At 42.8% G+C, this 23564-nt stretch overlaps 1 protein-coding gene across 2 annotated transcripts in view; it reads left to right on the top strand.

The window, feature by feature from the left end:
- nectin3a (nectin cell adhesion molecule 3a) overlaps nucleotides 1-5039 on the top strand; it is a 32117-nt gene extending 27078 nt beyond the window's left edge. For both annotated transcript variants that reach the window (XM_076735063.1, XM_076735064.1), the window contains exon 6: nucleotides 275-5039. In XM_076735063.1, coding sequence (XP_076591178.1) covers nucleotides 275-930 — 656 coding nt within the window. In that variant the 3' untranslated portion in view covers nucleotides 931-5039. The remainder of the gene's footprint in view (nucleotides 1-274) is intronic.
- Nucleotides 5040-23564: the final 18525 nt, after the last annotated feature.

Here is a 23564-nt window from a genome sequence, read left to right as displayed (position 1 = left end):
CATTTAGCACTTAACCTCTTTCTGCCCCTCTCATTCCCCCTTTTTGCTCTATAGCACAGCTTTCAACAGACTCTTTAGTCTCAGGAGAGGCACGTCTCTGCTCCAACACTACGCAGTGTTGTTATGAATTAATCTAAAAACCATTCACACTTGCTTCGTTGGTCGTTACAGGACATAAAGTGCAGTCTTTCTCCTCTTTATTTTTATGACTCCTCACTCCATCTGCTGCCCTTCCTCTCTGTTTAAATCTTTTCATCACATGTTCACTTTGCAGATCCTCCCCCCACCACGGCCGCTCCCAGCACCACTGCATCTCTCCTCCACGACACCTCTGGAACCGGCACTGCTGTGGACCAGCGGAGCTACCTGTTCACCTCGCCAACGCTGGCCTCCCTACCTGACAGCAGCCTGGGTACTATAGTTGGCGGCGCTGTGGGTGGAGTCCTGTTCCTGATTCTCTTGCTGATCCTTGGTGGGGCCTGCTTCATGCGACAGCGCCGGACCTTCAGAGGAGACTACTACACCAAACAGTACCTGGGACCCTCTGACATGCAGAAGGAGTCCCAGCTGGACGTGCTGCAGCCGCATGAGCTGCAGGAGGTCTACGGGGACAAGACGAGCAAAGGCAGCCAGGATCTGAAACCCAAACTCGGGGGAGACATCATTTACCCCGACTACACCCCCGAACGCAAGGATAGAGATGACTGGGCCGACAGGGGGGATGTCCACAGGGGCCTCAAAGAGGGAAATTACTACCCAGATCACTACAACACCCAAAACATGCACCCCTGCGGGCCTCCCGTGCACAGCCCCATAGTGAACAACGGCTCCCCCTACCTCCCGGAGGACTGCTATGACAATGGTACAGACAGCGACTATGTGTCCCACATGGACGGGTCTGTGATCTCACGCAGGGAGTGGTATGTTTGAGGAAAGGAGCCAAGGAAAAAAAAAACGGACAAATGACTGACTGAGAATAATTTAACAAGTGACAGATATAAATATCATTAAAGGTTGTGTCATTTCAGTTAAAGGATGAATACAGTTTCTCAGCCCAGTTTCACAGTGAGCTCTTTGAATAATACTGCTCTTGCCTTGATTGTAACCACTTAACCTTAAGGACGTGTATGTGGGCTGTATTACACTTTTTGTAGCATCTCACGGAGCTACAAATAAGCTGGAACGCCTCAGTGATATTATCTGTGTAGGCTTAATAGGCTTTGGCATACAGCGGCGTTTCATCTGATGTGAATGAGGTTTTGTATTGTGCTTGTTTGTGTTTGCACCTGTCTTACACGCAGGTCACAGGTCAGGTGTTCAGACCCTTGTTAGTAAAGTATTTATATCCCTGACTGACTGAGCTCTGCTCCCATAAAACCTCGCAACTTCTGTGGCAATTTGAAAATGATCTCTCGATTGCTTGCCACGTTTCCATACACGTGAAATGTTTATCAAGGCTGCAGTCGGTATTTAAAGCAAAACTGTATTGCATGATTTTTTGAAGAGCAAAATGTATCATCACTTTAAAGGGAAAACTGGTCAGTCACGCGATTAAAAGGGAGAACTACACAGGCATTATACTGAGGGAGAAGCAAACTGACTGAAGCTCGTGTGTTACAGAAAAAGCTGTCCCTTGGAAAAACTCTGGTTAAGCTCTTTTGTGGCTTTTGCAAACTTTGAGTATCTTCTGTAAATTATTCATGAGGCTGTCACCTTTCAGTGAAGATGCCAGCCGGGCTAAAGACTCACTCCCTGTGGAAGTGCTCTTACTTTTAGCTTCAGCTCAGCTTATTTATTTTACAGATATCTCTGTTAAGTGGTGTCCTTATGATTTCAGTCCTGGTTGATCAGGTGACACCTGTGGTTACAGTGATAACAGCAAGTGTGCTTTAATACGGCTACTTTGTCAGAAATACAAGAGGAGCAACTGGTGCCTCTGTTTACAGCGCAGCCGAACAAACTGACTAATGAAGACGTCAGTCAATAATAACCGTGATCTGATTTCACGCTGCACACGGTGTGAGCAGGTTTTCCCACAGCAGCAGGGCACCAGAACGTTGCTGAGGAGCTGGAGGTGTGCAGCCTGTCACCTGCAGCTCGTTGTGGCTGCCCCTCAAAGTGGCTCGTAGCTCGTAGTGGTCTCTTCCATTGTCACGCCCCCTTTTAGCCAGTTGGAATGAACACACAAACACACATTCACACATAGCCAACAGAGCGAGCTGTAAAGCTAAAAATGATCCTCTGACAGAAGAATACCAAAAATGAATACCGGTCTTGTTTTGCAGACATAATTTTTTATAGTCGTTTTTATGAACGATCGTGGGCTGTGCTAACCGCAGTGACAAATGCTTTACATTTCCTGTGTGGCTTCACAATAAAAGCCTCCCCATGTCTCAGCAGGTCAGTGCTTTTAATGTGAAACAGCGGCAGCAGGAAATGTTCAGTTTGCATTAGCAGTAAATGAACAGCTCTGACACAGAGGAAAAGAATGCCAACAGTAAACAAGGAGGCTGATAATCAAGATAAAGATGTGCTGGACTTCATGCATCATTTCCTCTGAATCCTTCGTGTTTAGGCAGCAAATCTGAATCTTGTGTCGAAAAGGCAGATTCTGCCGCCAGCAGTGTAGATATACAGTTGATTACTGAATGTAGATGAAATGGTGATTACAGAAAAACGGCTGATCATAGATGCTATCATTGAAAATCTTAAGGATTACAACTTCAACCAAATGCAACGTCATCATTACTGAAATGTGTGAATCCAGTCACTTTCTTGCAGTGAAAAAGCACAACTCTGTTATTACAGTTGTCAGTACACATCAAAGGAAGCCAACCGGGCCTTGGCCTTCTCCACTTAGCCATGATAACAGGCTGCATCGCAGTATTTTCCATTTTCCCTTCTCTGTATCCTCTGATTCCTGTCTGTGTGACTAACACCAATTGGTCATTACAGTTTTTATTTTAAACGGCGGATCAAAGCAATGTGTTATAAATACCAGATGTGACTATCACAGCTGTCATCATCTGACATGATGCGGCTCCATGAACCACCAACAGTTTCACTGCGCCCGCTCCGCACTCCACAGCCATGATTCACGATGGTAAATAAGCAAAATACTTGTTGAAAAAAAAGGTCAGAGCTCAGAAAAATGGCACTAATAAAGTGATCCTTCAGCTTTAGTTGCGTTTGAAGTACGATTGAGTGGATACCTCACAGAAGAGCTGGAAACGCTGAGCGGCTGACATCACTACTGATCACAGAACAGCCCATAATGTTGGGGTTTGGCTCCTCGGCAGCTCCTCCGAGGATATACAGTGATCATGGAAACTAGAAATTTAATCCATGAGTGAAAAAATGGGTTTGAGAACCATCTAGGTTTGAGCTGTCTGTGTAACGGCTCCCAAAGGGATATGTATTTTTCCTACAAACAACAAACCCAGTGACTTTAGGCTGAAACAAAGGAGTTGACATCATCAGTGATCTCATCTCTCACTGCTTGATTTGACCTTACACTTTTCCACTTAGCGCTCCCCTTTTTTTTTTTTTGTTTCCTCAGGAATGATACATGGATCAAAGTGGCCTCTGCAAAGCCTCACATGAAAGGGAAAACATACCCCGTTTGGAAAAGATCCCCGTTTAGTCAATCAGGGTGTTTGTTGCTAGGAGAAGGAACCATATATGTGTATTACAGTCAGATCAGGACAGGGGTTGGCTGTATTTTGAGGTCTGCTTCTTTTTTAATGGGGTTTTATAGATTGTGGGTGCACATTTTCTCTCTCTCTCTCTCTCTTTCTCTCTCTCTTTTTTTTTAACCCTTCTCCACCCTCACTTTCCCATGCCAGGGCTTTGGTCGAAGGTTTAGATGTCTGAGAATAACCTACTTTAATCTCGCTCTCACTCTCATCGTCGCACACACGCACCCGGCCGCCACACATCTGCCACTGCAGGCCACATTCAAAGAGCGGTCCTCACCTCAAACCGTGAGCTTTTTAATTAAATTTTTTTTTTCTCTCTCTCATCCTGCTTGGCAACTCGAGCGCTCCGACTCGGTGATTTATAGCACATCCGCGTCTGCGTGCACACATCTTTTTTAAACGGCTGATTCATTGCTGTCATGTTGTTTCTTATTTGGTAAAGTCGCTTCATGCAAACTGCTGTCTCCGCTCTAAAAATGATCCCTTTTCTGCTTCATCTCCAGAAGACTGCTTGACAAAAGCAAAGTGAGCTGAAGTGATGAATGTTTTTGTAAAGTTCAGCTTTGGTCGCTCACCAACTGATTGCATGTAAATTAAGTTATTCGCTCCCCACTTGGTTCATTACTTCTCATCACTAATGTTAATATACATGTACATAATGCTAATAGGTTAGAGTAGGATTAGCCGTTTGATTTATATGTTTATGTACAGTTTGTTCTGGACTCCCCTACTGAAGAGTTGGTGCCTTAGATGGGCTGAGCAATGCACAGAAAGTTTGAGAAATGACAATGACTGAGAGCATTAATATAAAGGATATTAATATCATTAAAGAGGAGGACCGACTGGTCCGTTAATATGTCTTCCATCTTGATGGAGCAAAACACCAGAGTAGACAAAAGGTCGATTGTCACGCCTTATACACTTTGAAAGGACACATGTAACAAGTTGGTTACTGAGACAGTTGTAATAAGTAAAGTTTCACTGGGAATTTAGGCAAGCCAGATTCATAGAAAATAATATTGTCCTGTAAATATGCTGGCTGTTTTTTTTGTTTTTTTGTTTTGTTATTATTATTGAAAAAAAATCTTATTTTTTTGTATGAGGTCTGTCATTTTCACAGAGTATTCGTTTATCTTAAGAGTGTTGGAGGAGCTCTTGTCTCACGATAACGTAGAGGGCAATGCTGTTTTCACTGCATTTTGTATTTGTTCTGCAGAGTTTCTGACCAATTATTTTGTATGTTGTTCTTTGAATGATTGATGTCTCCCAGGAATCAGAGATGCGAGCGCGGTAGATTGTATTTTGTTCCTTTGTTTGCAATAAACGACCATCATTATTGCACTCAAATGTGTCCTGGGGTTCTCCTTTCAAAGAGGGGGGCTTATTTTTTATTGTCCTTTATTAAGTTCTTTAACTTGCATCAGCTTTTTTGGATGAATACTGTGTTAATATAGTATTTAGATTGCCCATATCCATCTAGAGCTTTACAGGTAGACACGGGGGAGAACAGAATTACAAAAGCAATGCACTAAATAGTACAGTAGCCCTGCAGGAAATACCTATTTGATAAAAGTCATGATTTTTAGTTAGCTCTTCCCAGTCGTCGCGGATGTGTAGGGGTTTAAATTTCAGCGTCTCACACAGTCTTCCTCAGATCTGCTGTAAAAACTGAAACACAGCTACTAAATGGATCTTCAGGTGAGACTGTTTTTGGATCTGCTGTTTCCAAAACCAAGAATGACCTGAAAACTGAGCAAACTGAGGAAGACGGTGTGATTCAGCTGAAAGCTCCAGAACCTGAGATGAGAGGGACTCCTAACTTTCTTCCATAGCTTCCAGCCTCGTCTTGTGATAACCATCACTGATAACAGCTGCCACAGCTTGTGGCTGAAAGCTCTGGAAGAAATTTAGCTCTCATTGGATGGCAGCAGTGAGGGGTCGCAGTCACACCTGGGACGTAGCTGTTAGCATGAAATACGTCCTGAGCATTAGTTCACATGCTCTTTACTTCAACTAAGTGACATCAACATTAGCATATTTGTATTAACCTGTCAGCCATTTTTCTTTGTTTGTTTGTTTTTTAGTTTTAAACGGGAATTTCTCTCTCGACTATCATCAAAAGTCTTATCTTTTCTATATGTAGTTGTTAATTCAAAACTTGTTTTAATTAAATTTCATGTCTTTCACCGCAGGGTAAACAAGGAGCCAATCTTCTAACTGCCATTCTCTCAGACATTAAGTAACACAGCTGTTAGGCTGGTGTCCAGCTGAAGCCTTATCAAAAAAATCCCAATTGTTTGGTGGTTCCAACCTCTTAAATATGAGCATTTGCTTTTTATCTCCTTTATATCACTGCAATTTGAGTATCTTTGGTCAGCTGCTCTGACAAAACAAGCATTGAAGTCAATGATTAATCAGGAGGCAAAACTAGAAATATGCCAAATAGATAGATAGATAGATAGATAGATAGATAGATAGATAGATCTTTCTCTCTTCCACATGAGGTAAAGGTGTTTCTGTCTTTGAGGCCAGTGGCCATCTGTCTCTGTCACCTTCAGCCTCTTCCACTGTCCACACCTGTGATAGTAACTAACTGACCCGTTTCACACAGCTCTCCATCCCGGCAAACTCAGCACCCTCTTCATCACCGCTTCACAGAGTGAAGTGAGAGAGGCTGCTGGCTTTTCGGTCACACCTGCATCAACTGGGCCGGTCGCTGACCACCCACAGCTCCCTCCTGTCACCCATCAGTCCTCAGGGAGTAAGAGGTGTCCCCTTAAATATTGAGAACTTATCACACTGAAACTGTGCCCTCAAAACATTTACAAAGGAATTTACAATGGCATCCCTAATCCAAGCCCTCCCACTCTAAGTGCCTGTGTTTAATCCCCAGTGTTAACCTGGCTTTGGAGGTGACGCTAACGCTATCAATACGCGTTGTTTAGCAAAGTGACAATCGTCCCCTCTGGTCCAGATTAAAAGCTGGAGGAGAAACCAGATACTTAATCCTCTGAGGCATGTTGGACAGAAATCTCCCCTCTTGGACTTCACTTTCATCACTTCAGCGTCCATGTCGCCTCGGCCCAAAAGCACTCACTCTGTTATCACGGTGTTGCCTGACTGGGATAACCTCGGCCTAATCCATCACTGCTACCATCTGCATGTTTGTGCAGGCAGTGTGGGTAAATAACGCTGTGCTGGTGGGCTTGGGTTACCTCTCCTTTTTCCTGTCTTAAGGTTTTGGCAGATGCCTGCGAGGGGCATTTTTTCACACTTAATGAATCCGTCAGCAAAGTTTTGTTGCCTCGTAAAAAACAGCAGCGGGTCCTTTCTTAAAACATTCTTTCAGACCCCACCCAAAGCGGTTTAGGAGGGGATGGATCTCAGCATCAAACTTTAACCTTTAGAAACTATTCTTGTAAAAATGCCTGTTTTCTTCTTCCTGTGTTGTTTTCTTTTGTTACCTTTCATGAATTATTAATTCAGACCGAAGAAAACAGAGGTGGCCACTTCTAGTTTGTGCTCATACCCTCCTCCTCCTCCTCCTCCTCCTCCCCCTCCTCCTCCTCTGCAAAAACACTGATTGTTAGCTAATGAACACGAACGCAGCACCGGGGAGCTCACATCAAAGGCCACAGCTGAGCTGAACAGACAAATTGTTTGAGCTCATGGGTTTGGAAATAATGAAATGCTGCAGAGGGTGGGAGAGTGCGGAGCAGTTACAACAAAAATGTTGTCACATGGCCTGCGGTCTCGCTGGCCCTCGTCTCGGTGTGAAGTGTGTGAGGCTTCAGGGCAGCAGCCACCTGTGGCTGAGACAGTGGTGGCGAGCACTGGGGGGAAAATGAAATCTCTGGTCTGTTTCAGTCAGAAGCAGTTAGTGTTGTGTGAGGGAATAGTGAGAATGTGAATATTTTATTTGGTTGAGGGTTATTTCTCAGCTCATTTTTTTGGTTTTACTTACCATCTGTTTCACTCTCTCCTCTCTTATCTGCGTTGTTTCACTACAAAAAAGCTCGAAATATTCGCTATCCCCAGCAACAAACAGCAGACATACACAGTTAACAACTAACCAATGAACATAGTGAAGCATTTAGATGTCCAAGAGCCAGATATTTCCCTCAGGAGCTGGTGGAGACCAAAAACAGAGGTCAAAGGAGAATGTCTGTTGGACTTTATTCACCTGTATAGTTTCAGCTGAGATTTGTATGCAAGTTTGATATGTTTCACAGGTGCTCTTCCCCTTTTAGTCCGATATATAAACAAAATAATAAATATTCTTACTAATTCTTTCCATAATAAATAGAGAAGTACAACCGAACATCGTCCAAATTCAAGGTTTTCTCTTTCACTGAACTAAGACCAGCTTAACTGCCTTGTTAACGCTTCATAAAACACACTTCGTTCAAACTCAACAGAAGCTAAACTAACCAAAACTATTTTGTCTGCCCAATGTGACAACAATCAAAAACTCTGGTGGTCTGGATCAGATATAAAAATATTCCAGCTCTAGATGCTGCTTTTCCATGCTGGTGATGTCGACCTTCGTCTCACTCCTCTCCCTCTCACCGCTCTTCTGTCCACGCCTGACGTGTCTTTATCATCCCAGGAGTCAGAGTCCTGCTCGGAGCCGCTGTAAATCACCTCTGCACTGTTTTACCTGTCATCAAACTGTCTCAGAGGCCGCGTTCGGGCTCGATCCGGCCGTGTTCACTGGGAGGCTGCTGGCCCGGTTACGTTGCCCACGTTGTAAACACCAACAATCCCCCCGTGCTCTGAGCTCTCGGCCTGAGCTGACTCCAGTCAGCTAATAGGACTGCTAGCTGCACGGCTAACTGAGCTAGCTAGCTAACAGCAACTAGTAGCTAAAGAAAGAGATAGCTACAGCATAGAGCACAGTGAGCAGCAATTAGCAGTCACCCTGGTAATCTGGTGCTGCCCCTTATTGGTTTGGAGCGACCTTCGACAGGTGGTCACATCTTGCACACTGTACCTTTAAAAACTCTGTCACGATGACAACTGTTCAAACTTCATCTGCGGCAGAACATTGTGAAAAGGACTACAAGGACCTTGTGCTGAGATTGTTTTGTCGGCAGATGTTTTTAGATTATGGCATAAAGACTTGGGCCACACTTTGGTTTGTCTTTCTTTGTTTTTCAATGCTCAATTTGCTAAATTTATTTTCTCCAAACAAAGGCCACCCTAAATGAATGAGCAAGTGAAGGAGCATTTTGAACAGTCACAGTCATCCACTTATCACATACAAAGTGCAAAACCATCAAACAAAAACAAATAGATAAATAAACCTTCCATTCTTCTTTCAAGGTTTGTATAAAGAAAAGTAAAAAGCACTTAGAACAAGGCTGGAAAAAGCCTGTGGCCTCTGGTCTGTCTGTTTGCAGACTGCCACTGTTTCACTCCGCCTTTCCTGATTTACAAGCCACAAGTGTAGGCTTTCATTGTGATGTATAATAGAGCATTTAAATGATGAAATGATGCAGCATATCATCAGTATGACAGCCATATGCAAGCAGTCCGCTTTGTGCTGCAGTGTGGATCTCTGAAAACCTTCCTGTACATTTTGTTTTATCACCACATGCAGGAAGCAAAGAATTAACTTTTTTTTTTCTAAAATCTCACAACAGCAAAAGAGAGAAACAGCTCTTATCTGAATTTATGATCTTTTCATAAACCCTCCTATGCGCATCACCTTAAAGCAGTAAATCTGACTTGTTTGCAGTATGGATGTGTACTTCCGACAAAGATGAGAGGTTGGGCATCGTGACAAAGCCCCCTTTGTGCGGTGACTCCTCTGAGACCGAGAGCAAAGACAATGAAGGTTTTCATCGATGAGCCACATTGTTACTCTAGATGGCACTGAGGGCCATTCACAGATCCGATCCTGTGTGCTGGGTTCCCAGCTCGCTCTGGAAAAGCTCGCTGCTCTGAAGCGCTGCGAGTCTGCCGTTCTCTCTGCTGACTCAGACAAGTTTTCCAGAGACGGTTTAAAGAAAAGTACTGAGAGAAGCATATCTTATTGCACAATATGAAATTAAACTGGGATGATAGAGTGGTTTCCTCTGGGGCCTAATAGACAAAGTATAAACATACAGATTGGGCAGTAAGAAATTATCCATAGGATTCTTCCTCCGGGCAGATTGACCATCTCTGCTGCCACTGCTGAAACAGGCCCCTCCAAAGACTAAAACACTCACATGTTGGAGTTACATGTTTTACATACGAGAGTTTTTCTTATGGATCAGCCTCTAATTGGGCTCATGGCATGCCACAGACTCTGATCAGAATGGGTGGGCAGCCATCTTACTGGGCCGTGACAGGGAGACCCCCACATCCCCCTGCATTGTTCTGCAGTGCTGGAGCAGATATAATCTTCAGTGAATTTTAATCCTCGCAAAACAATGCAGTGTTCCCTGGGAAATGTCCGTAGGGTATATAAAAGGAAACAACAACACACAATTGAATGGAGCAGACTTAAATAAAGCACGGGCTGGACTGGACCTGCAACTTAATATATGCTGGAGAAATATGAGAGGTGCCAGGAGGAACTTTGTATTCTGCGGTGAAAGCTAGACTGTTTTGTGGGTTTCGGAAGCGTTTTTGTTATATTTAAACCATCCAGAATCTGTGGCTGTCACAGGCCCGTAGTGAGGCCGTGGCCAACCTGCGTGCACTCTGCCTGTACACTCATTGCACATGACCTGAGCCGTCCACAAGGCGGGGCAGATATATGCTGAAGCTATAGTGAGCTAGCTGCACAAGCTAACATGCTAGCTTGATATGTGTGAATTCTAACAATAGCCAAGTTTGTTGTTTACATTTATTGTGATAATGTTAGGTGACTGAGACATGAGGTAGTCGCACAAGGTTAGCCATGTCAATGATGAGTTGAGTCAAGATAATGATCAAGATATGAGTCAAGATATTTCAATAAGCCCCATATACTCCAATCATCCCATAGTTGCCCAGACATTTTCTGTGAACATAAATTCACAGGATCACAAAAGTCATTCACATCTATCTTCTGGGGATGTCTGGGGATCACTGAAGTCTGTAGTCTTTATCCTCTGGGGACCTTGAATGTCTACACAAACTTCCATTCAGCCTGGACCGAAGTGATGGATCAACCGAGCAACATCGCCCTGCTGCTCTCAGGGCTAAAAGAGACCTCAAGTTGACACAAGAATTCCACCATCTATCAGTTTCAGGGACTTCTCTCTGTCTGTCTGCTGCATCCGTTGTTATTTTTGGTGTTAAAGCTCTGTTTCCCTCACCTGCCGGTGTCTGTCAGTCTACGGCAACTACAAGGCCTGTCGAGTGGCATCTAATCTGAGCGACCAGACACCCACCACTCCCTCTGCATGCTTCCCGTGAACAGTTGGACCTGGTGTGGATGCAGTCTGACAGCCGGACCGGCCGTCCACTCTCTGCCACCACCGACTGTGAGCATCTGTGCATGTGACGGCGCCCGTCATGTGACCGCTGCCTGCCTCTGTGTCAGAGCTCAGTGGCCAGCGGACCACCACCGGAGGCTGTTGTTGTTAGTTCCAAGTCCTTGGAGCAAATGAGCGGTCGTAAAACCTCACCTCACCTCACATTAAGCCCCCGCAAGCTCTGCTTATTATGGATCAGTCAGCGAGGCCGGGTCTTATAATGTTTATATCATCTGTTAAGTTCTGATTTGTGTTTGCTGCCTTTATAATTCCTGCTGTCCTCTTTGGTCTTTTGTCTAACGGGAAGACCTCTCCTGACTGGGACAGATGAGGCTGTCACGCTCAGCTGTTCGGCTGGATGATGTATCACTACAGCTTGGGTTTACAGTCAGGACGTGCTTTTTTGTTACAACAGCATCAGTGGCCTTAACATATCTGATTTACAGCTTTGATTTACTGCGGCGGCAGACGGAGGCCTACATCATCATGAGCAAAACCTTGTTCATTTCATGGCTCTTATTATCATATTAGCCCATGCTGTTTTTGATGTTTTAATTTGTGTCTGTTACTGCTCTTTCTTTTCTTTTTCTTTTTTTTAGGAGCATTTTTCATTTTTCTCATTTTAAACACAGACTCCCTCGACATCTTTGGTGGATTTTTTTTGAAGAAGAACTCCTTTAGTGTGGTACGCTACATGAAAGAAAAAATGTGTATGTTTTACATCACAAAAAGCGCTGGAAGAATGCATTTATGCCTCTTGGTGTGCATTTGAAAGGTATAAAATTGTTAAATGGCTCCATTTGGAGAATTTATACATCTACATTTTTGCCATGTGAAACATTTTCCAGGTTTCCTTTCATGTAGCTTGCGTCTGTATATCATGTTTATGTATTTAAAGGAAATATTTTTCATATATTTTATGTATTTCATGTATTATTGTTCGTGCCTTAGTGGTCTTTGAGATAGGGGTAGATGAGGAGTGTTTATCTACATCCCTTCCCTTTGTCTTGGACTTGTTTTCTCTTCCTATAATTGTTTCCTGATTGACCACTTGACTTCCTAATCATCTATGCCCTCATCTAAAACAGAGGCCCTTTTGACTAAATTAAACGCGGCCACGATCATATAGGGAAGCAGGGATGACCAAAGCAAATAGAGACAAAAGGAGGAGAGGAACTCCATTGTTCCACCATAACACAGGCGTGTGTTGCAGGAGAGGCGAGGATGAGGTGAAGCACAACTCATGTCAAATCGAATAAATTACTTTAAACAAGGAGGGACGGGTGGCTGCGGGAGGCCCATTTAGGAGCTTTTAAAGTCGAACAGCGTGAAGTCTTAATTACTGAGACTTAACACTGGCCAGCGCTGCACTCACGCTGCGACGGTCAGGAGTTGGAGGCTGCTGCCCCCGTGGCTTCAGAGGAAGGAGAAGAGACCGAAAACTGAAGGCAAAACAGAGCGTTTGCACCGTTTCTGCCAACAGACCTGAAAGTAAAAGGTTGATTAAATTTCATTTCATTTATGCGTTGTTAGATAAAAGCAGCTGAGCCCTCATCCTGTTCTCCACTTGGCGTTGGGATCAGATGGATTTCCAACAAATCACACTTTTTTCCACCTCTTATCCCTCCTGTCAGACTGTACTTTCATGCACACTTGGGTTTATTGGCAGTAATGATCCCAGGTTACTCCCCGCTGACCAATCACATGTTAATGCTTGCTGTTCAGATGAAGGGGGGAGGGGCCGGTTACTTGGAAAAGGAGTGGAGTTGCAGAGAAGTCATTAGCTTGAAGGTGTGATGGTGTGAATGAGAATAAGGATATACATGCTGACCTTTGACCTTTGCCTTCCTCCTGAGAGGTCAGGTTTCAGTGTTTATTTTGAAAACCGCATCCAAAAGGTGTTCCACAAAGTTCTATAATAGTACTTGCTCTGTTTTCTGTGTTTATGAACGACATTGGAAGAGTCAGCAAAGATTCACTTCTATGCAGATGATGCATTTATCTGCAGTTTCCACCTGCTTAGACCGAACTACTGCTGACTTCAAACAGAATGCAGATGACATTTTACCTTTTAAAATGAACTTTTAAGGCTCAAAGACAACCTTTTCTCGGACGACAATGCAGTACAAAGGGTAAATAATGAGAATAATGAAGCAATGGGCAAAACAAAATCCTGCTCAGTCCACATTTTCTCTGTTTTGGATTGCAGTGATCTTTGTATGTGTGTGCATGAGACTCAGTGCTGTACATATGTCCTCTGTATTTTTCTAAGAATTTGGGGTGTTTACCAACCTAGGAAATTACATTACTATATACAATATACTCAATATATATAGAATCCTGGCTATGGCCACAGTACTGCACACTCATTATCTTGTCTAACGTTCATCTCTGAATGTTAACGTTAACTCATCATTGTAATTTATCTGTATTAACGGGAAGAACCATATCCATATCGGCTGCAGTAAAAAGTGCATTTAGTCAAGTGCTGTACTTAAAAACAATTTGAGGTACTTGTACTACTACATTTGAGAGGGAAATATTGTACTTTTTACTCTTCTGCATTTATCTAACAGCTTGTTACATTACAAAGACTTTACATAGACAAAATATGATCTGTTTATACAATATGTCACATTATAATGGCTTGAACTCCCCGACAGTGTAAATTAGAATTAGCTCCATCTCCACTAACTACATCAGCAAAATACTACTTCCACGTCATGCATTAGTAATAACATCCAATAATAATAATCATATATTATAATCATGTCTTTTGTGATCACATATGATAGTGTGACTCTCATAATAACATTGAGTCATTTTACTTTTAGTACTTGAAGTACACATTTCTTATGTTCAGTGCAGAAGCTTTACTTCCAATGTATTCTTACAGCGTGGTATTTATTCTCTATACTTAAGTAATGAAGGTGAGCACTTCCCTCACAGCTGCATATCAGGCATTTGGACAGCATTCATGGTTGCTGTGTTGAATAATCAAGCCTCTCCTTGTCATGCCTCTCAGGTCCTATTTTATTTTATTTTTATGGGATTGTTGTAAATTAATTGTGTGTACGTCTGTGCTGTCGTCATGTCTCTCTTGTAAAATAGATAACGTATCTCCAGAGACAACCGGGTTACAGAAAGGTTTACTAAATGACACCTAATTCCTGTGTTACATTTGTTGTTATTACTTATTATCAGACCTGTTTTATTAGAAAAGTTTTATTGCAAGTAAACAAAACCTCACCTGATTTAAACTTCTCATCATTCTGCTCAGTCAGCTCTTTTCTTCCCTAATTAGCTGAATGTTCGGGCGTCTCCTGTGGTGATATCAGAGCAAATGTCACGAGGCATTCTTATTTTGGCTGAACGGCGTGTTTGTTCTTGTATAAGAATCTCCCCGGGCTGTGTTACCTTTAGAGGTCACGCATTGGCCCTTCAGCAGCCGTGAGGATCAGGGGTCTGGTAGCTGTGACGATTCACTTTCATTTCAGCCAGCTAGTAATCCCACAATGCAATAAAACTGTCTGGCCCCTGCGTCTGGCTCCAGTCAGACCAACTTTACTCACAAAAATGTCCACCACCCCCCCTCAATATTATTAAGTGGAATGTAAATCTCAAAATAGAAGTTTAGAGCTCTGTTCTCTTTTTTCTACCTAAATTTGAGATGTCATTAAACAGCTATTTGCCAGGAGACACTCAGTAATTATATAGGGGGAGAGTCGCATGTGTTATAATAAGCGAGTGCATCTCAACCAAACCAAGACACCAGCGGGGACAGAGGTCACTGCCGTCTGGTCAGGCTGTGTTTACGTTGGCGAAGGAGTTGCAGCTGTGTGCAGAAAGTGTGTCTCTGAGTTTAGACATTATCTCACGGTTGGTTTTGGCCAACTTTTCAAAACAAACAAGTGGTTTCTGTGCTGTCCTCTACTGTCTTGCATGCTGTTTCGCAAAGATAAATACTGTCCTGAATGGATAGAAATTGTTAACATAGTTTCAATCAAAGGAAATTATCGCTCATTGAGCTTTTGAGGGTAACAAAATCTTGTTTTTCTCATTTTGGAGAAACCACTGTGTACATCAGTACAAAATCCTTAAACCTGCAAGAACAGATTTTACTTGAACACTTGGGGTCAGCAGAAACAAGCTATGGACAAGACACTGGCATACAATCACTTTTTAAGTTGATATAGTGAACTTATTTACACCCATTTCACTGAAAACCATAAACCTCATGATGGCAGCGGAGGAAAAGCCAACAAAGTCAGTCAATCATCAGCCACCAACGTCAGTCAATCATCTGGGAACCATGAATGTCTTTGCAAAGTTTCATCAAATCCATCCAACATTTGTAGACATATTTCAGTCTGGACCAAAGTGGTGGACTAACCGACCACCATCCCTAAAGCTGCAAGTTAGAATCCAGCAGAGACTGAGATACCGCTATTCAGAGGACTTCATCCAGAGGTGCGAATGTGCCATCAACTGTGTGAGTCGAATGTGAGTTTTATGTGTTGAATCAGCTGAAAAATTGGATATTTGAAAAAGCAGAGTGGAGAGAAGCGCTGGAGAGGATTTGGAGTAATAAAACAGAGATAACTGTCCAGGAGTGGGAGAAATATACAGTGAACGGTATCGGGGTAATAAGATTAAGAGTTGCTTTTAAAGTAGATGTGGAGGCAGTGTTGGATACACCGCAGGTAGTGGTTCAGTTGAAGCAGTGTATCGAGGCAGGACAGAGTTTGGTCATTATAATGTACAATTAAACTGTCTGCAGTGAGCAACAAAGTGTGTAAGTTACAATTTAGGATCGCCCTGATTCAAGAGGGTCGTCAGAAGACACAAGTACATACCCAGTGGGTCCTATGTGTTAAACAAAATAACTGTGGGTGATAGTGGAGACAAGTATAAAAGCTATTTCAGGATCACTGTGGATTACAAGTGGTTCAGAGTCAGCAGCAAAGTTTTGGTGCAAAGAGATGTTCCCTAGGTTCGACATACCAGATAAGATCAGCTCTGACACTGGACCACACTTTGTTGCTGAAGCAGTGAAGTTCATAACTGAGGTCTCAAAACTCAATGCTTGCACACAATACAGAAAATGAAACCTATTGATGACTTCAGTCTCCTTAATGCAGATCCATTTCATACACTGCAGCCTGAGTCATTGTAACCTGACCCTCATATATTAACCTTATTTTCTGTATCACATATTCAGTCTTCATGTGGGCTATTAGCTCAAAATGACCCTCTCCTCCTGACGTGAACCAAATCTAATTATGAGCAACAACAGAGGGTCATGTAAGGTAAACTGGGGGTCATGTTGTATACTGTGCTTTCATGGAGCAGCATGAGTCCACGTCAGGTTTAAGTGGCTGTAATCATCCTGCTGCTCATTTCTGATGGGATGCTGAAACATGAGCCTATATTACATTTCTTATTCTCCCATTCAGTTCAGACTTGTCTCTTTGATTTTGGACTTTTTCAGTGAAACAGGGTCTAAACTGCAAAATAAAGAAGAATGTGTTGCAGCAAGAAAGAGATATATTGATCAGAGGATGCACTATAAAAAGGGACTTTGTGCTTCACAGCAAACATATAGAGCAAAACTTAATGCTCATCATTAACTTTTAGCCATTAAAGGAATCAATTAGCGTCTGATCAGTGAGTCCAGATAGTTGGGATTTATGGCCTCAGGCATTTCAGGCTTTTAAATTGTGGTTAAGAGGATGTTGGACTGATCCTTGACAAATGCCTCTCACACCCACCGGGCGTCACCAGCAGCATAATCACTTAACATTAAGCAGCAAATGCTGAGTCAGTGTAGGTAAAAGGAAGGTCGGGCTGTATGTTACTGGCAGAGGCAGAGACAGCGGTCATTCAGGGACACTGAAGACACCCCCTGGCTGAAAATCCCATTTGAAACCATTGATAAACACTGGCAGATACTTGTTCCCTCCTGTTGGAGACTAAAAGTGTGGGAATGTCCCTTTAGATTTTGTTGTCATTGTGCTGAAACTTGTGTTAACATGGGCAGACCTACAGTACAGTGTGCTGCAGGAATGCACTGGTTGAGCGGTCATTGCATACACAAGAGGCGCCACGGGGATTTCTGAGGGCCTCCCTCAGTGTGTGTGTGTGAGTGTGGATGTGTATTGCTCATGTTGTGGGGACATAAATCTGTTTACACAGTCACAGTGTGAGGACTCGCCTTCCTTATGGGGACAAATTACAAGTCCCTGTAACAGAAATTATTGAATTTTGGGGTGAGGACTTTAGGATAAAATTAGATTTAGGCAACTAGTCGCTGTGTGTGTGTGTGTGTGTGTGTGTGTGTGTGTGTGTGTGTGTGTGTGTGTGTGTGTGTGTGCTGCCCTTCAGAAAAGTCGTGGGCGGTGGCGATACTCAGATTTTCTCAGAAGTATCTGCCAATACAACAGTGTAGAAATACTCTGATACAAGTAAAAGCGAAGAAGTAAAAAAGCATCAGCAGAAAAATATACTTAAAATACTCAAAGTGTGCAGAATCATCCATTTCAGAATAACATGTTATAAAAGTGGATTGAAATTACTGATGCATTCACGTGTAGATCACTTTTATGTTACAGCTGATGAAGCTTGAAATCCTTTATTTATTACTAAATGTACAAGAATACATCAGGATTTATTTGTTGATTTTGTATTGATAATGCCAATCTGTAAGGTAAATACAGCTGTCAAATAAAGAGTACAAAGTACAGTATTTGCCTCTGGTGGAGTAGAGGTGTAGTGACACTGAATAGCAATTGAACTAGTCAAGGAAAGTAAAAGCACTGAACTGCAGGCTGAACTTTCATGGCAACTTTCTGTTCGTCCTTGAAAGGTTGCAAAGTGCTTTAAAAGTGTAGCCTATTCAGTGTAACTTGGGGCATGCAGAGGAGGAACGTGCTGTAGCACAATACTTATCAATTATCAGTTGTGCCCATAGATGGCAGCCATGAGTTTTGTTTGGCTGGGATCTAAAACCACAGCCCTGTTGCACAAACTTTGCATCAAGCGCTTTTTATCCTTTGCATTTGCAGCCTGAACCTGTACAGAGCAACGTGGAATGGAGTCATACAACTATAAAACCTGACCCAACAGTCAGAATATAGACTTCACATCAGCTAATGGAGATGGGGCGCACGATCATCTCCATCACAGCAGTCTGAACGTGCATGAGTGTCGCCTCTCTCCTGTCCTCAACAGCCATAAGACAGAGAGATGAATGAAAGTAGCAGAGCTAAGAAGCACCATTTAGGCATGATCCAGGTCTATAAAACTGTATTGATTTGCTGCTTGCCTCCCTGCACAGTCCCTGCCTGGCCGGTGCCAGAGTAATTTGTCCCCCAGGTCTAAGGTTGCATGTGAATTTTCTGTCGTGTCAGCTGAGTTTAGTGCAGTGCATGCTTGAGAGGAGGTGAACTCTCATTATCCCACACTGCTTTAATTAAGAGCTCGCTGTCAACGAAAGCAACATCTTTAACTCATTTATTACCTCCCGCAGTAGGCATCTCCAAACAGCAATAGGCAATAATTCATCCTCCACAGTAGTGTGTAACTTAGTCACGAATTCAGCTGCAGCAGACAAATCATAGCAGAAAATGAGGCTTTGTTTAACACAAGACAGCATGAAGGCATAAATGCTGAGCGGTGACAGTCAGAAGTATGTGTGTGCATCCCTGCATTGCCTACAGCGTATGTTTTGGGATATATTGTTATTCCACACCTCATGGTTCACATCCACTGCCAAAGTTCAACCTTACTCAGGAACTTGTGTGTCCTCTCTGCAGTAAGGCAGAAAGTAAAGATATGGATGAGTCTGTAGCACAAGTGAGTTGCAGGAGGTCAGAGATTGTGTCCCATGACAGATCTGAAATAAACGTTGGTCTTTTTAATTAACCACAACCACAAACTTCCCCAAACTTTAACTTTGTTTTAGTTGATGACCGTACCATAACAAGTATTTGTGATGACCACAGTGTTTCCATAAACACACCACAGTTACCATAGTTGCATAGGTTTTGGATCTTCCTCTTCTTCTTCTTCTTCTTAAAGTTGCATAAAGATGGCAGCCAGTGAGCCTGCAGGATCTTAAACATGCACAGATTTACAAAACAAATGGGTGACTTGGCTTGACTCACTTCACATAGATTTGCAACTTGTAAAAACTGACATGATGCAGGAAGTTATTGCACAAACCTTTGTGGTTGGATGCATTTTACTGAGATTGTTGTATTTTTACGTGTATTAATGATATTAACTTAGTGACTTAGTTTGGCTACTTTAAAGGTTTCAGGAGATACCAAGTTGTAATTAGTGGAGGGGTGTTTAGAGTTCTTTCATGTAAAATTGAGAAATCCTGTTTTTCTATGTGCTGTTTAAAGTAAGTGCAGATAATGCAAGTAACTGGCTTTAAGCATGAATGCAGATTTTTATATGTCCATACTGTTTTTTTGTAGTTTCTGATGTGAGGTTAGGGTCACACATCCCTACACCGTGGTACGGGCTGAGGCTAATTCCAGTGTCAGGCCATATCAGGCTGCCAGTGTCCATCAGGTGTGGCTGCTGTCAGGATCACATGCTGCCTGTGGGCTGTGTGTTTGTGTTGAGAACAATGGCTGTCATCTATGTGTGTGTTCGTTGTTGGTGAAATAAACCCCTTGGCTGGTCGGCACCTCACCTCTGACTCAGTCCTCAAGCTTCGGAAATCCACCCGCGAAACAGTCATCTTAAAAAGGTGTAAGTACCTCATTTTCAATCAAAATAAAAATACACTGGAGCGCCCTTATAGCATAGGGGTTAAGGTGCTGACCCTGAAAGTCAGGGAAGGGATCTCTGTTGAACGTCTTTTTCCATTTCTTTGTCCCTTTATTCCCTGTTACCAGCTCTCTAATAAAGGCATACTAATGCTTCACCTGTGTCCACACAACACTGGACACCCTGACAAAGACGATGCCATGGGAGGTTGTGTTTTCTTTAAAAAAAGAATGCATCAAACAAGGAGGCCTCTGTGGACAGATGTATGTGCAGCTATGACTAATCCAATGCTTTTACTATGAACATGTCAATTTGCAACCATTGAACGTCCCTTTGAAGACTCATCAAATCCCTGCAAATCAACAGCTGACTGACCTTTTTGCACGTCCACCGCTGGAGGTGGTTACTGAGGTGTGGCCTTTTGGTTCTGCTTAACCAAACAACAGCTTTGTGGTTTGTGTATCAAAACAAGTTTCAAGATCCAAGTGTTACTCCCTCAATCGGTCATGTACGTGACAGAAAAAGGGCCGCAAACTGTAGCTGCAAGAGACCTTGAGTGTCATGAAGAGTTTCTTTCGGTATAAATGGCTCCATTTCCTTGGATGAGCTTCAGTAACTCTCCTCCTCCCCTGATGGGACTTGTACAGGTTGCATTAGCACAGACTCACAGCCTGATGGTTGAAGAGTCCTGTTGTGGGAGAAGCCAGGACGGGTGCCAGGTCTGGAGGGGTGCACAGGCCCGGCCATGCTCAGCACGTCCCAAACAACCGGTGCACGAACCGGAGCCATCTGCTGTCCATTTCACTTACATTCTCACTTGATGCTGTGCCAGCAGCTCGCTTTTTTCACCCCTGGAACGAGACTAATCCTCCCGTCCTCACATGAGCCACCAAAGCCTCAGGTTCAGCTGGCCGGACACTATGGTTACTCTTCTGATTTCTGCCTGAGAAAACAAAGGGCTGTACTTCCCTGAAATGTATTTCAAAGCGGTATCATTTATCACAAAGCCTCTTCCAAGCCCCATCCTCTACTTACTGTAATGACCAGAGTTGCTTCTCCACTCTTCATAGTATATTTGAGTAATTTCCATCAACTAAATAACCATTAAGCACTCAGCAGTCCAGCCTCAACTCTTGAAGTACATAAATGGCTCATGACCTGAACATCAGATGCATCATCTTCAAGACTGCCACATCTCTGTTTGAGTAATTTCCACCAACTAAGTAACCATTAAGCACTCAGTGTCCCAGCCTCCTCAACTGTTAAAGCATGCTGGGGCATCAGAGAAGAAGAGATTGATCAGAGAAGTTATAAGAACAAAGAAGCTGCAGCAGGAGCTTTTTTTCTGGCATTTGAAAGCATTTATTCTATTGTTACTCACTCAAGATGCTTGCAGTTGCCTAAAACTTCCAACTTTCTGCTTCATATGGCATCACAAGAAGTGCAAGCATGACTGTGTTTGGTGACCTTTCAGCCATTTTCTGACAGTTGTAGAAATTGTACGAAGCAGTCTTTCAGTATGAGTCACCTTATGCTACAAACACACAACAAAGCGTGCATAGAAAGCTATGATTCAGGAAGAACCACTCTGTGTGTGTGTGTGTGTGTGTGTGTGTGTGTGTGTGTGTGTGTGTGTGTGTGTGTGTGTGTGTGTGAAGTTTCCATTTTTCTCTTTGGGTAACGTCAAACTGTTGAATGATGCATTTGAGAAGCATTAAAAGTAATGGGACTTTAGAAGGTTGTCAGACAACAAGTCATAAACATTCACGAGATGATTATGATTCATTATGGATGTATAATGTTTTATAGGAGCCAATAAAACGCATCAGTAACCATTATGTGTTCTTAAAAACAAAGTCAGGATGTTTTGTGAAGGAATTCAAGTTGTCAGTGTCTTGATGTGCATTATATGTAGTAAATGTTGGCAAAACGTGTTTCTTTCCTCTGATTTCGAGTGTGCAGCTGCTGTTCTGTGGTCAGTGCCTCCCCATCGCTGGTGTGCACTTCACAGCATTTCTTTGTCTGCAGAAAGTATTATCAGTCAATCAGTCAATCAAACCTGCATAAACAACCTGTCATACAGTGCATTAGGAGCTAATACAACTAATAAGGCAGTAGATGATAAAAGTTAAAATAAGACAAATAAAGCCACTGAAGCATTCAACCATTCACCCATGCAAAAAAAAAAAAAAGTAAAAAAAAAAATAAAACAAAAAGATGCCACCCAACTAACTTCCATTTCCTTAAGTGCTGAAGTGCGCTTATACTTTACATCCCAATGCATTTTTGACTGGTTACTGTGCAGATAAAAGTTTTACCGGCCAGATAATAAAATGTGATGCTGTGCAAAACAATGCATAAAGTTGTCGTTGTTTTGTTTTGGCACTTTTACTTTTTGCAGCAGCAGAAAACGTATTAAATTGTAAAGGAATAGTTTGATATCACAGGAAATGCTTGGCTTCGGTTTCTTGCTGAGAGTTAGATGAGAAGATCGATACCACTCTGACATCTGTTATTGCCAGCAGATGGTTAGCTTAGCTTAACTTAGCTTAGCTTAGCTTAGCTTAGCATAATGACAGGAAGCAGGGGGAAACAGCTGGTCTGGCTCTGTCCAGAAAACATCTTCCTGTAAAAACAAACCCCTGTCCTCCAGAAATTCTGTTTATATACAACTAATTTGCGTTCAGAATTATGTTGCACTGTCAAACGTGATCGCTTCATACTTACAGACTCATGAGTGCTGTCGATCCTCTCACCTGACTCTGCAACACAGCAAATAAGTATTATCTGAAGCACATTTGACCTCAGTACTATAAAACCTTTTAAGCAAAAGCCAGGCTAAAAAGGTAAGTTTTCATTTTTACCTGCAAAGATGTCTTTTCTGGCAGCTTCACCAAATGAAACCCTCGTTTTCCTTTATTCCTACATGTTTTCCAGACAAATGCAGGCAACATGTGCTCCGAAGGCCTTTCCAAGCAGACTCTTTGTCCTTTCTCTCTGGTGCAGACCACACATGTCTTTCTCAAACGTGAGTAGTGTTAGATTGTACTTGAAGATATATCAGCCCAGAGAGAGGTGCGTGCTGATGGTACTGATACATTTAGCTTTCTTTAGTCCCCTTTGAACACCAATGCCAGCAGTGTCACAGGCCAATACTGGTATGCGACTCAGATTGATAATGACGCATCAATCAAGTTTTGTGTCAGTGTGGAATCTGTTTAAGCGTGTGTGTGTGTGTGAGTGTGTGTGTGTGTGTGTGAGGGCTAGAGGGTTTGGTGATAACTCAGCTGTAAATGAATAACAGCAGAAGCGATGCTGCAGACGATCAGTGATTTTCCTCTGAAAAAAGCGATGATAAAGTCGCACCGAGTTAAGTAGGTTAACACACAAGCCTTCGCAGGCCGGTTTGCCGGTGCTTTGCTGCACACACATTATTACTGGCTGATCACCAGCTTCCTTTTTCCAGCTGAATTTCCGCATGTGTGTCCATAGAGAAAATGATAAAGAGAAGAGGATGCCAGTTGTACATCTGTGAAATCTATAAGTACCTTGTCTGTGAAATGTTAACAATTCATTGTCAGTAAAATACATTAGCTTGCAGACAGTATAGGGCACACCCGAAGAAGACTGAAGG

This window comes from Chaetodon auriga, chromosome 7 (assembly GCF_051107435.1).
Source record: "Chaetodon auriga isolate fChaAug3 chromosome 7, fChaAug3.hap1, whole genome shotgun sequence".
Lineage (NCBI taxonomy): Eukaryota > Metazoa > Chordata > Actinopteri > Chaetodontiformes > Chaetodontidae > Chaetodon > Chaetodon auriga.
Note: the sequence above shows the minus strand (reverse complement) of the source record. Positions and strands in the feature narration are given on the sequence as shown.